Here is a 13,683-nt window from a genome sequence, read left to right as displayed (position 1 = left end):
AGGCATGGGTGTGTGACACTCATATGGTTACAGGATCACATCAGTAGATCCTTCTGCCTGTACCTTAAAAGAAACCTTAATTCTTAAGATATAATTCACTGTATTTTAACTATAAGGAACAAGTATGTTAACTCCATTAACTAAATTTTACACGGTACTAAAGCAAGGTGATTATATTTAAAAAGGTGAGATTTTCTGTATTTGTCATTCCTATTACTTGTTTATATTAATATGTGAAAAAAAATTAGCTAAAAGAAAACATAAATCCTAGTTTTAGATTTTTTAAAAATAGAAATTTCCTACATAACATTGCTCAGTTCAAAGTACCCCATTTCTGCAATAACATATTTAATTCATTATCACCAAATCCTACCTTATTGTCAGAGATCCTTCCAATAATATCTTTCAGTTAATCAACCCAAAGACCAACCTAGCTCCTCAGGCTTGATACCCAATTTAAATCTGTTTCTCAAGTGGGTTGCTAAATATAAGATATATTTAAGTACTTTAAAAAGCTTATAAAGGGTATGGCATAAATCATGGCAGCCCTATTCCCAACAAAAATGCATCAAGCCAACTGTCTCACCAGGCTCTTTCTAAAATACAAGGCAAAACAGAACTGAAAAAAAAATTCTCAGTTTAGAAAAACACCAACAAACAAAACTTTAGTCTGACTTCTATTAAGTCCAAAATCCTTTGAATTCTTTTAGGTGTATTTTGTGTATGTGGGGGGGAGGCAGTGGTAAGGAGGATAGAAGGAGGGGGACGGGGGTGAAGAAAACAGGAACACTTGGCTTCTGAGATCTCAAGCTGTAGCTAAATGTTTCCTCTTCTTTCCACACGTTGCACTAGAATCCTCCTCTTGCTCCAGAGATGGATTGTAGCTTGTCCAAACTTATTTGGGAAATATCTACTTAAGGTCCCAAATAAAAGTGAAGCAACTAAAGGAAAGGGTAGTGATAGTGACTCTTTTGTTGACTGTCAAAGCTCTTGCTAAACTCTCTCCTGATGATCTCATCAGCTCCCATGAGCTGAATTATTGTCTCCATGCAGATGACTCCTAGAGGTATATATCTAGCTCTAATTTCTTTCCTGAGCCCTAGCTCCATATCATCAACTGCCTATTGAACATTCCCAAGGAATATCCCAAATGCATCTCAATCTTGAAAGTCTAAAAAAGAACTAATCTCTCCCCTTACCCCCAAACCCATTTCTCTTCCTAATTTCCCTATTTTTGTACAGGATACCACTATCATTTTAGTCAATCAGGTTTGTAACTCCTCCCCCCAGTCAATTAGCTGCCAAGCCTCATATATGAATCTACCATCATATTTCTCCCATCAATCCCTTTCTCTACACTCACAGAGCCACCAGCCCATTTCCAATTGACATCCATCACCTTTCAGTGGAACAATAGCCTCCAAAATGGTCTTCTGGTCTCCAAACTCCACCCTCTTTAGTCCAGCCTCTAAAGCAGGGCTTCTTAAACTTTTTCCACTCACAACCCCTTTTCGCCTGAGAAATTTTTACATGACCCCAGGAATACAGGTATATAAAATAGCTATACACAATCTTGCCAAAGATCTTGCCAACACTATACTGTTGCCAAATTTTTCATGACCCCCACATTCAAGTTATGTGACCCCATATGGCATAGAGACCCACAGTTTAAGAAGCTAGGTTCTAAGGAACCACCCAAGCAATATTCCTAAAGTAAAGCCTGACCATTTCACTTGCCTGTTCAACAACTTTTTATTGCCTCTAGAATCAAGTATTAACTCCTTGGTTTTGCATATAAAGTTCTTTACACTGGCTCCATTTTACTTTTCAAGACTAAGTACACAAGGGCAGCTAGGTGATGCAGTGGATAAAGCACTGGCCCTGGATTCAATAGGATCCGAGTTCAAATCTGGCCTCAGACACCTGACACTTACTAGCTGTGTGACCCTGGGCAAGTAACTCAACCCTCATTGCCCCACCAAAAAAAAAAAAAAAAAAGACTGAGTACGTATTACCTCCTTTTATATACTCTATGTTCCAGCCAAACAGGATTCAGACCCAACATTCTATCTCACACATCAAGGTCTCTGCCCAGGCTTTTCCTCTGGCTGGAAATCCCACTTTGTTCACCTCCACCTCTTAGAATTCCTAGTTCCTTCCAGCTCAACTCAAGTGACACCTACCCCTCTAATCACTAGTGTGTTCTACCCCTCCAAAAAAAAAAAAAAACCTACCATATATTTTGTGTAGATTTTATATGTGCACATACATGTATATACACCATAATATATTCTCTCTGTCTCCATCCCCGCCCCCACCCCCCTCCCCAAGAGAAAGAATACTTGAATGTAAGGATTGCTTAGGCACATTTAGCATGCAGAACAATGCTTGGCACATAGAACGTACTTAATAATGCCTGTTGGTAAAACAGCTTCACAAATTTATAATCCAGGATCCTGATTATTAAAACTCTACTTTCTTCTCTAGGCTCCCTGTATAAAATAGATACTATTTCAAAATGTGTGCTTCAATACAGAAAAACAGATTATGTGTTAATTTGGTAACAAACTGATTTTTATAAGGGATGTGTCATAGCAGCTACAGTCTCACTCACAAGATCCTACTTTTAAAAATACCATATATGGAAGCAGAAGGAGGTTGTGGGACTTCCCTGGAGATCATGGTTATAGAAAGCTTTCAGTTCTTCGAGTAATGCTAGCTTCTTGAAGTATACCTATAGGGAAAACCCTCTAAATTCTCCTTTCTGGAGATTATCCCAAGCACTGGCCTAACAAAGATCCCTCAAGGGATCATCATGGAAACTAGAATATAGTTTCTGCGACATTCTATATCTGGGTTTTACATTCTCCTAGGGTTCCCCAAAATTATCCTGGATCACAAGTAAAAGACTAAGGCCTTTCAACAATAGTTACATGTAACTAACAAGCCACTCCACTGTCACAATCTTAGAATTAGGAGTACAGTTTTATGGAAACTAACTTTGGTCAAAGCACTAGTTTGCTACCCAACCTTTTCCTGAAATCACCAAGTTCCAAGACCAATATTTATCCTCTTTTTAGAATATGACACTCAGATGAAATCAAGCAACTACTCCAATAATTAATTGATCAGTCAAATTTTAAGATGGTCAGTACCAAAAGGCAGAAAATATTTAGACAGTACCATAAACAAAATAGAAGAGGAGAAAATCCCAAGTGTCTTACCTTAGTAAAGTTATTCAGGTGACCTAGCTTTCTCATATTTGATACTCCTTGCACTTTGGCCACATTTTGTAGAATCTCCCTTAAGTTATCATAAGGCTCTGTGCAAAAGAAGAGACAATTGAAAATAATTTTTACCATTTTCATAGTCACAAAATAGGGAATTTGCATGCTTATGTTTTGTTGTATTTTTATTTATTTTATGAAATTACAATTTTAATTTTACATTACATTTTAATTTAGTTTGGGCTGAACTGAGACTCATGGCCAGTACTTCAGCTTTACTAAGTATAGCAATGACTACAGTCCCTCTCATCAACTCACATGGCTCCTCCTACCTCTAGAATGAAACAAACTCCCCTACTGAGCTTTTAAAGTCCTATAGTTTGGTCCGAAGCTATTTTCCCATCATCATACATTATGCCCCACCTCCCAATCAAAACACTCTTCAATCCAGCTAAACTGATCTCTCTTCTTCATATATGGTCTTCCATTTCCAGTCTCTAACTTTTACACTAAAATGAACTACCTCGTCATCTCCACCTCATAAGGTTCTTCCCTAATTTCAAGTAACCAGCTGCTACTACCTGGCTTTCCCTGCTTTATAATTAACTACTTTGTATTTATTTGCATTTTTCTCTATCTTTAATATATTTACATTTGTACTTTTTGTCCTCTGATCAAATGTAAACACTTTAGGAGTAGGGACTGAATCTTTTTCTGTATCTATTTTTTGTACCCAGTGTTTAGTGCAATGCCTGGCACATAGTAGGTGCTTAATGCTTGCTGGATGATGAAATGATATTTTATTGTATTCCTATACCACAATTTGTTTAACCATTCTTCAATACATGGGTACTCATTTTGTATTCAGTTCTTGTTAATCACCAAAAGTGCCATGGCCAATATTTTGGCTTTTCTTGTGGGGACATACACTGAATAGTGGGATATCTAGGTGCACGGTTTAGGACACATCATTCATAATTCTAAATTCTTTTCCAGAATGGCTGGACCCATGCCTAGATCCACCACTTTATTATTTGCGTGCCTTTCTGTAGCCTCTCCAGGATCACTTTTTTATCATATCTGTCAATATTTTGCAAGTATGAAGTAAAACCTTAGGGTTCTTTTAATTTGAATTTCTTTTTTAAGTGATTTGGAAAATTATTCCATATTGTTAACATGTTGCAATTCTTCTGGGAACTGTTTGTTCATATTCTTTGACCAGTTATCCAACAGAGCATGGCTCTCTTGATTAAATAAACAATTAACAAGCTACTATTATGGGCTAGGTGCTAGGAATTAGAGGTAAAAAAAAAGTAATTGATTTAGCAAAATTTGAGAAAGGAAAAAACACTTTCTGCTGGTGTGGGATTAAGGAAGGTATTTCTAAGGTATATTTGTATTTTCTCTCTTCTTGAAACTCTTGAACTCTGGATTTCTGCTCAAATTGTAGAAACCAAAGCTTCACATCACTGAAGTTTACAGCAGTTAAATTACTAAAAAGTTTTAGATAATCATACTTTAAGGGCATTACAGGCACTTACTCTTGTATTTACAAACGGATTCACAGTAGACTTCCTTTAAAATATAACTAATCACTCCATAATGCATCTGTTGTGTAACATCATTTTTTTGTATGCTAAATCTTAATGTAAGGAGAACGTGTAATCTAACAGGGTTAATACTGATGCTAAATACAGAGTGATTACATCATGGTTTCTACAACATGTTCTATTAATAACACAGTACCATGCATTACTTAAACAAAACAAAAACACAAACTAAAAAAAAACTACTATATTACTCAAACTTAACTTGAAGGTGATTTAATTTCAGATCTTTTTACTTTGCATTTTTTTTCCCTCCCAAATGAGTTATCCTGTATTCCTTCTTGTTTACTGATTCAATTCCATCCATTCTCAATCCCCCCCAAAAAAAATATCTGGCTTGTACAAAATTAGACTGAGTGGCAGCTTAACCTATGATCAAGAACTTAGTACAATTGACAGCAAAACTGTGATTTAACAAGAGAGTTCAGGAAACGGGGAGAAGGAAAGCATATACTTCAGTGGTTTTCCTTAAAGGATCAACTACCCATCTTGACAGCCAGCATTCATTGTGAGACAAGTCCAGAGGGTACATGTGTTTTTTAGATTATGTAAAGATATAAGTGAGCATTTGGGGGCAAAAATCTATCAGTAGTTGAAATATCCGGAAAGTAAAAACAGCCGTTTGGAACTGCTGAAACTATAAACAATAGAGAAGTAGGAAGGAAGTAATGGTACATACTTCCTACATGTTGTAGGAAGATTGGGAAGAAAAGTGACAAAGAAGGCAATGGTGATAAAAACGAACAGAATTTTAACTGAATTGAAAGAAATTTTTTTAAATCATCAAAATAATTAAAAGCAATATATAAACATCAGTTACAATATAATAATTTTGTATACTTATTTCTTTTGTGTCCATGTTTGTTTGTTTTTAAAAGATAGTTTTATTTTAGGGATGTAGGGCCATGCTATAGGCATTTTGAATCTCTATTTCCAACTTTCCTCAATCATTGTGATTATAATTATCTTTTCCAAGATACTGACCACTCCAAACATTTAATGTCAATAAACTTATTAGACATACTTTTTATCCTAATGATTCTTAACTATTTTATAGTTGTAACATTTCATTCTTTTTTTTTTTTAGTGAGGCAATTGGGGTTAAGTGACTTGCCCAGGGTCACACAGCTAGTAAGGATGTAAAGTGTCTGAAACCGGATTTGAACTGAGGTACTCCTGAATCCAGGGCTGGTGCTCTATCCACTGCACCACCTAGTTGCCCCCCATTTCATTCTTTTTTTAAGAGAAAGGTAGGTAGCACAATGGATACTTAACTGTGTGACCCTGGGCAAGTCCCTTAATCTGTTATATGTTTGCCTCTCAGTTTCCTTAACTGTAAAATGGGGATAAATAACACCTAGAGTGATTGTGAGAATCAAAAGATATGTTTTGCAAACCTTACCTTATCTCTCTCTCTCTCTCTCTCTCTCACTCGCTCTCTTCCTCCCTCCCCCTCTCCACATAAATATGATAGCTTTTATAGTTAATATAAAATTATTAAAATTAAAGGGAATTCAAATCAATTTTGTGATTATCAAGAAAATCTTTCTGATCATCTGAAATTTCCTCAGGTGTGTTACACAATCAGATTGAAATCTCCGATATATCCCATATCATCACCAAGAAGTCCAAGTGCATTTAAAAGTGGAGCAATATGATATGAGGACAAGGATTCAAGAGAAAACAGTATAAAGTTGGAATTGGTTTACCAAGTGGTCAAGGTGGAAAAGGGTGGAGAGTGTAGCTATTGCAAGGGTGACAGCATGGGAGAGATCTGAGGGGTCCAGGGATTGGAAATATAAACAAAGGAGAGTGTTTGGAGGTAAAATCAGAGGAAGAGGTGGAATGAAAATAGACTGATCAGATAAGGGAGTTTCAGAGTTCATGTACAAGAAACTGGCATATTTTGGGGTGGTGATAAGATCAAGGGTAGGACAATCTTTGTTGCTTGCTTGAAATGGGTTGAATGAATAGGTCATGGGAAATTAGTAAATTGAAAAACTGAAGGTAAGGGTGTGTGAGGGACTATCAGTATGTATACTGAAGTCTCCTAATATGATGGTAGGGACTGAGAAGCAGACTGACTGTAAGCCAGGCACTGCATTCATTGAGGAAAGAAAGGAAGTGTCGTGGAGGTCAGTGGACAACAGCTACCTGGATTTTGACTGGGTGGTAGATATCAAGACTGAGTGAAGAACCTCAAAGGAGGAAAGATTACTAAGTGACAGTGGTAGAGAGAGAACTTCATAGAAGCAATGGAGAGCAAGGAGTACCCAACTTTTCCACCTCAAGCACTGGTCAGGGAAAAATGAGTGAAAGTTTATGTAGCCAATGCTGGAATGGGAGGCTGTGTAATCCAGGAGGGAACCAGGTCTGAGAGAGAGGATGGACAAGGTAAGGAGACACATTACCATTTTCTAGTAACTACAAAACAGTCGAATTTCAGCCTTTATCCCACTTTTCCTCCAAGCCCTTGGATCTTTTTGTAAATTGCTTTGATGTAATTTTGGGAGCTCACGTCAAATTTTATGGTAGTAAAGATAAACGTTTGCGATGGAATGGTGTTAGGTAAGCAGAAAAATGTTATTTGACAGACGCAAAAAATTAGAAGAATTTATTGATGGTTCAGATAATTTATCTTTTCTGTACTGTTCTGCCACTTAAGCCATTAAAGTATTAATAGCAGATTGAGACTCAAGAAAGAACTTATTTATATGAAATTATTCTACGTAAGGAACTGTTCACCAATTTACAAAACATTCTTATCATGGGACATCCAAAAAGTCACAGAAAATAGTTTTTATTGCACAAATCACTGCTTTATAAAGACACTTATCTTAAAAGGATTTTCCTATAATGAAACAATATTAGAAATATAGCACTGTAGCTCAAGTCCATTTTTAGATCATGAAATAACTATTAGAAACTACTACTTACAGAGCTTACAATCACTAGTTATGCTACTCCAATTTCCATGTCTTAACCTATTACATTTTACAACTGTACTTGCACAACCATTAAGTTTCCACAGTTCCCTAATTAGGAGTCTATTATTACAAGTGGGAAAGGTTGTTTGTCTCCAAAACTATTCACTATATAAAGGAACACTGCAAAATCATAGAACAGCTGTGCTTTGGAGTATTTAGGTTGTTAGTTCTGGTGTATACTGATACTACTTAGCTATTTAAAAGGGGTTTTGCTATTATTTATATAGCAATTTTTATCATTTAAAGATTTCTCAGGAAGTATGATTGTGATAGTTAACATTTATATAGTACTCTAAGATTTGTAAAGTTCTTTACAAAAAACATGTCATCTCAGTTGCAAGGAAGATCCTAAAAGTATTGTTGATTATATTTTATAAGAGGAAAATGACACTTGGAGACAGTCACAGCACAAGTAATTGTTGGCAGTGGGATCTGAACCCAGGTTTTCCTGTCTGTCCGTCACACTCTAATTACCCTGTCTCTGTCTGGAGGTATGGGGAGCCCTTCACATAAATCTGTCTTATTTATTTTTGTATTTCCCCTCAGCTCACTGCACTGCACTCAGCAGACACTTAAATGTTGTAGGGATACTTGAACATAAGAATCACAGCCAAAATGAGATAAATAAAATACTGGTTTAAGATAGATGTAGGACAGACCATGCAGACAGTCATGCATGACATTATATTTGCATTCCTATTATGGAAAATAATTATTTATTTTAAACAAGATCCTTAAGTCTTAATTATGGAAATGAGCAATATTATCTATATATCTATACCTACATATAGATATAGAGAGACAGATATAGGTTGAGTCTGAATTTCAAAAATAAAATGGGATGGAATTAAAATGGGGGAAGCATTTGGATCAGACTACACAAAGCAGGTCTGCACTAGAAGGTAGTCCTGTTTAGAGGCTACTAAGGAATAAATTCTCATATTCAGGCCTTCTTCACCCCTAACCTACAATATCCTCCCATCTGGCCTCCCTTCCTCAAGCCCATCCCCACTCCAATCCATCTTCAATTACAGTCACCAAAGTAATTTTTCTAAAGGACTGGTCTGAACATGTGTCTGAACATGTGCTGTGTACACTGTCTTCAACCACCTGGGTTGATAAGCTTCAGTGGTTCACTAATACTTTTTTAAAAAGTATTTTATTATTTTCCAGTTACACATAAGCATAGTTTTCAAGATTTGTTTTCATAGGATGTTTAGTTCCAAATTTTCTTAATACCCTCCCCAAGATGGAAAGCAATCTGATATAGGTTATATATGTGCAATCACATTGAACATTATTTCTGCATTAGTCATCTTGTGAAAGAATCAGAGCACAAGGAAAAACCTCAAAAAAGAAAGGAAAAAAACCAGCCCCAAAAGTACAAACAGTATGGGTTCAATCTGCATTCATAATCCACAGTTCTTTTTTCTGGATTTTGAGAACACTATCATGAGTTCTTTGAAATTGTCTTGGATTGTTGCACTGCTAAGAGGAGCCATGTCTACCGCCATTGTTGATCACACAATGTAGCTGTTACTGTGTACAATGTTGATCATACTGTGTATAATGTTCTCCTGGTTTTGCTCATCTCCCTCAGCATCAGTTCATGCAAGTCCTTCCAGATTTCTCAGAAATTAGCCTGCTCATCGTTTCTTACAGCACAATAGTATTCCATTACATTCATATATCACAACTTGTTTAGCCATTTCCCAATTGATGGGCATTCCCTCGATTTCCAATTCTTTGCCACCACAAAGAGAGCTGCTATAAATATTTTTGTACATGTGGGTCCTTTTCCCTCTTCTATGATCTCTTTGGGATACAGACCTAGCAGTGATACCACTGCTAGGTACCACAGTCCCATAGTAGTTTGGGCATAGTTCCAAATTGCTCTCCAAAACGGTTGGATCAGTTCACAGCTCCACCAACAATGCATTAATGTTCCAATTTTTCCACAGCTTCTCCAACATTTATTATTTTCCTTTTTTGTCATATTAGCCAATCTGATAGATGAGAGGTGGTACCTCAGAGTTGTTTTAATTTGCATCTCTCTAATCAATAGAGATTTTAGAGCATTTTTTCATATGGCAAGAGATAGCTTTGATTTTTTCATCAGACCTATGGAGAAGAAAACAAAGTATGTCCAAACAAGAGATAGATAATATTATGAAATGCAAGATGGAAGACTTTGATTCTATAAATTAAAAAGGTTTTGTACAAACAGAAGCAATGCAGCCAAAATTAGAAGGGAGGCAGAAAGCTGGGAAACATTTCTAAAATATACAGGGAACTAAAATCAAATTTATAAGAATCCAAGTCATGCCCCAATTGAGAAATGGTCAAAGGATATGAACAGGCAGTTTTCTGGTAAAGAAATCAAAGCTATCTACTGCCATATGAAAAAATGCTCACTAATACTTCTAGAGTTAAATATAAACTCTTAGATTTAGCATTTAAATTTCTTCATATTCCAAGAGATAAGTGTTCAAAGAATATGAAAAAAACAGTTCAAGAAAAGACCACTACTGACTATTAAATGAAAGAATGGGGGGGGGGGGGAGCTAGGTGGTACAGTGGATAAAGCACCGGCCCTGGATTCAGGAGGACCTGAGTTCAAATCCGGCCCCAGACACTTGACACTTACTAGCTGTGTGACCCTGGGCAAGTCACTTAACCCTCATTGCCCCGCAAAAGAAAAAAAAAAGATAGAAAGAATGTTCTAAATTACTATGCACATCAAAACTACTCTGAAATTTTACTTCATACCCAACAAACTGGCAGATGACCAAGACTATAATAGACAATGTTGGAGGGATTCTGGAAAGACAGGCTTGAGCTACCCATTCTGAAAAGCAATTTGAAGTTATGCTAAGCAAATGATTAAGCTATTCATAACCATTTAACCTAGAGATTCCATTGCTAGACAATACCTTGAGGAGGTTGTTTACAAAAAAGAAAGCCTCCACATACACCAAGATTTATAGCAGCATTTTTTGTGGTAGCAAAAAAAAAGGAAAAAGTGAATGCCCAAACAAGGTTCCAATGTGAGAATACATATAAAAGGTTTTAGAAACTTGGAAGCTCCCATGCAAACGGGTTTCAAATTCATAAATTTGCTACTTCTTGATCTATTTTGCTTAGATATATACAAATGAAGGTCCAGCAAAAGAGGCTGAGAAGAAGCACACAGATAGGAAGAGAATTAAGAGAAAGTGGTGTCCTGAAAACCAAGAGAAGAGAGCATTAAGGAGAAGAGAGTGTTTGACAGTGTCAAAAACTGCAGAAAAGGTCATTAAATCTGGCAAATAAGATCATTAGTAACTGGAGAAAGCAGTTTTGGTTGAAAGCCAGACTGTGGAGGGTTATGACAGTGAGAGGAAAGGAAATGGAGACACTTATTGTAAATGGCCTTCTCAAGCTACTCTCTCCTAGTTCTCTTCCTACCTGACTGCTTCAGAATAGAGATTGTGTTTGCTAATCTCAGGTGTCCTACACAGCTCTGTCTGAGGCTCTTTTATCTTCTCCCTCTATATTATTTCAATTGGTGAGCTCAACAACTCTCTTGGATTCAATTATCATCTCTATAATGATGATTCTCAAATCTACTTATTTAGCCCAAACCTCTCCTCCTTTCTGAATTTCTCTGTTACTATCAAGAGCACCAACATCCTCCAGTCACCCAGGCTCAAAACCTCAAAGCCAATGCCTTTTCTCACCCTTCAAATATAATATGTTGCCAAGGTCTGTCCAATTTTACCTTCTTAACATCTTTCTTATATGCCCCCATCTCTCCTCACTTTGGACTATTCTAATAGCCTGCTGCTTGGTCTCCCTGCCACAAGTCCCTCTCCTTTATTCATATCTCTGCCAGTGTTTAACAAAATGCCTGGCACAGACTGTTAGGGGTGGGGTAGATGAAAGAGATAGTGAGGAATTGAGGATGACACCTAGGTTTTGAGCCTGGGTGACCGAGACAATGGTGGTGCCCTCGATATGTTTTTATAGGCAGCAGGAAAGCAGCCCTGACAAGAATGAAGATAAGTTATGGATGATAGAGGGGCCAATATGCTGAAGATCCAATAGAATGTGATCACCTGTGCATGCAGAAGAAGGGCCATCTCTTTATGTGAGACAGGTAATGGAGAAGATGGTTATGTAAGACGAGGAGGGAAGAGGTAGAGGTGGAGGTGGGGGGGGGGGTCCTCTTGGCAAAAGGCTTCAATTTTTTCAGTAAAATCTGAGGCAATGGTCTCAGCTGATAAAATAGGGCAAAGAAGCTATGGAATGCTTGGGGAGGGATGAAAAAGCTTGAAAAAGCAACTATTCTGAGTAGGATAATGAGTCGATTAGGGAGATGTAAAAGGACTGCTTTGCTACAATGAGGGTCCAGTTGAGATTATGTAACATAAATTTGTAGTGGATCCAGTCAGCATGGTTTCATGATTTATGAGATTCAACTTTGGAAGAAGTACCCACACCATCAAACCACTGATACCATTGATCCATTGAGATTAAGACATTTGGGGGTCTTTGGGAGGATAATATTTTATAAAACATGATAATGATGATACAACTTTTACAACAAGAAATAACGAAAGAGGCATAGCTTTTAAAACTCTGGCATTTCCTGAACAGTAAGATGACTGCTACAGAATTTAGGTCTTTAACACTGAAGTTTATGGACAGATCAAAGAAAAGATAGCGGGAATTTGAAATTAGAGGGCAAAAGACTGTCAGTGTTGATTTAGGAAATAAACATTATAGAATAGTCAATAAAACACCTGAATTCCAATTTCTTACAGTTCAAAAAACAAAAAAACAAAACAACAAAAAAAATGAGGCCAATAAAAAACAAAGGCATAAATTAATAGCACCAATTTGAACTATTTATAGTACAGGATAACTGGAGAATAGTTTTAACAACAAAAATGCTACTAAAGATTAGACATTATTTTTGAAATATTTTTATATTATTGAATAAAAACTGTTCTAGTTAGGTCAGCATACTTCAGGAAAGTAAGCCAAATCAGGGAAATAGCCAAATTAGAGGTCTCAAAGGACTAAAACATGCTGTCAATGAGCTACTTCACAAAACTGCTAATTTAACTTCATAATCATGACAGTATTAAAATAGCCTAATTTTGTGGCAAGCACAGCTCAGTTTGAAAAAGTATTATTAAACGGATAACAAACTCTGGCATTTCAATCTAAACATTTTTTTTTTAAATTGATCCTCAGAACAGGTGAAAAATTCAAGTACTCCACAAAAACATTTGTTTTTGAAAGTTTAAAATTTGTTTTGTCACTCATTACAAAAGAATATTAGTTAACTGTGCTGTTTTCTATAAAAAAACAAAAACATGACAAGATGAAGAATTTCAAGAATGATGCTAAGAAACTTTAAACACACAACACTCACCTGAAATGCAAAAATTAACTTATAACAGTAATACTCTATTTACATCACATCACTAAAGAGCTAGGTACTTCAAAATACAGAACAACAAAGGAAAGGGAAAATAAACTTATTAGTCTGGGGAGGTGGAGAGAATCACTTAAATTCCAAAGTTTCTTTAAAATTAGAATTTTAGCTTTTTTGTGGAAATTTCACATAGAATTTAAGCTCTTGGGGGCAGCTAGGTGGCAGAGTGTATAAAGCACCGGCCCTGGATTCAGGAGTTCAAATCCGACCTCAGACACTTGACACTTACTAGCTGTGTGATCCTGGGCAAGTCGCGTAACCCCCATTGCCCTACCTCACACCCCAAAGAATTTAAGCTCTTTAAGGCAGGAATTGTCTTTTGACTCTTTTTGTATCCCCAGAGCTTAGCACAGTCTCTGACACATAGGAGGTACTTA

General features: G+C 36.5%; 1 protein-coding gene across 6 annotated transcripts in view; it reads right to left on the bottom strand.

Moving 5' to 3' along the window:
• Positions 1-13,683, bottom strand: part of RICTOR (RPTOR independent companion of MTOR complex 2) — a 135,722-nt gene that overhangs the window by 82,407 nt on the left and 39,632 nt on the right. For all 6 annotated transcript variants that reach the window (XM_043976061.1, XM_043976063.1, XM_043976062.1 and 3 more), the window contains one exon: positions 3,225-3,322. In XM_043976061.1, the coding sequence (XP_043831996.1) occupies positions 3,225-3,322 (98 nt within the window). Of the gene's footprint in view, positions 1-3,224; positions 3,323-13,683 lie in introns of those variants that run through there.

The sequence above is a fragment of the Dromiciops gliroides genome, chromosome 1 (assembly GCF_019393635.1).
Source record: "Dromiciops gliroides isolate mDroGli1 chromosome 1, mDroGli1.pri, whole genome shotgun sequence".
NCBI lineage: Eukaryota > Metazoa > Chordata > Mammalia > Microbiotheria > Microbiotheriidae > Dromiciops > Dromiciops gliroides.
The sequence above is the reverse complement of the archived record's forward strand: the minus strand, read 5'-3'. Positions and strand labels throughout refer to the sequence as shown.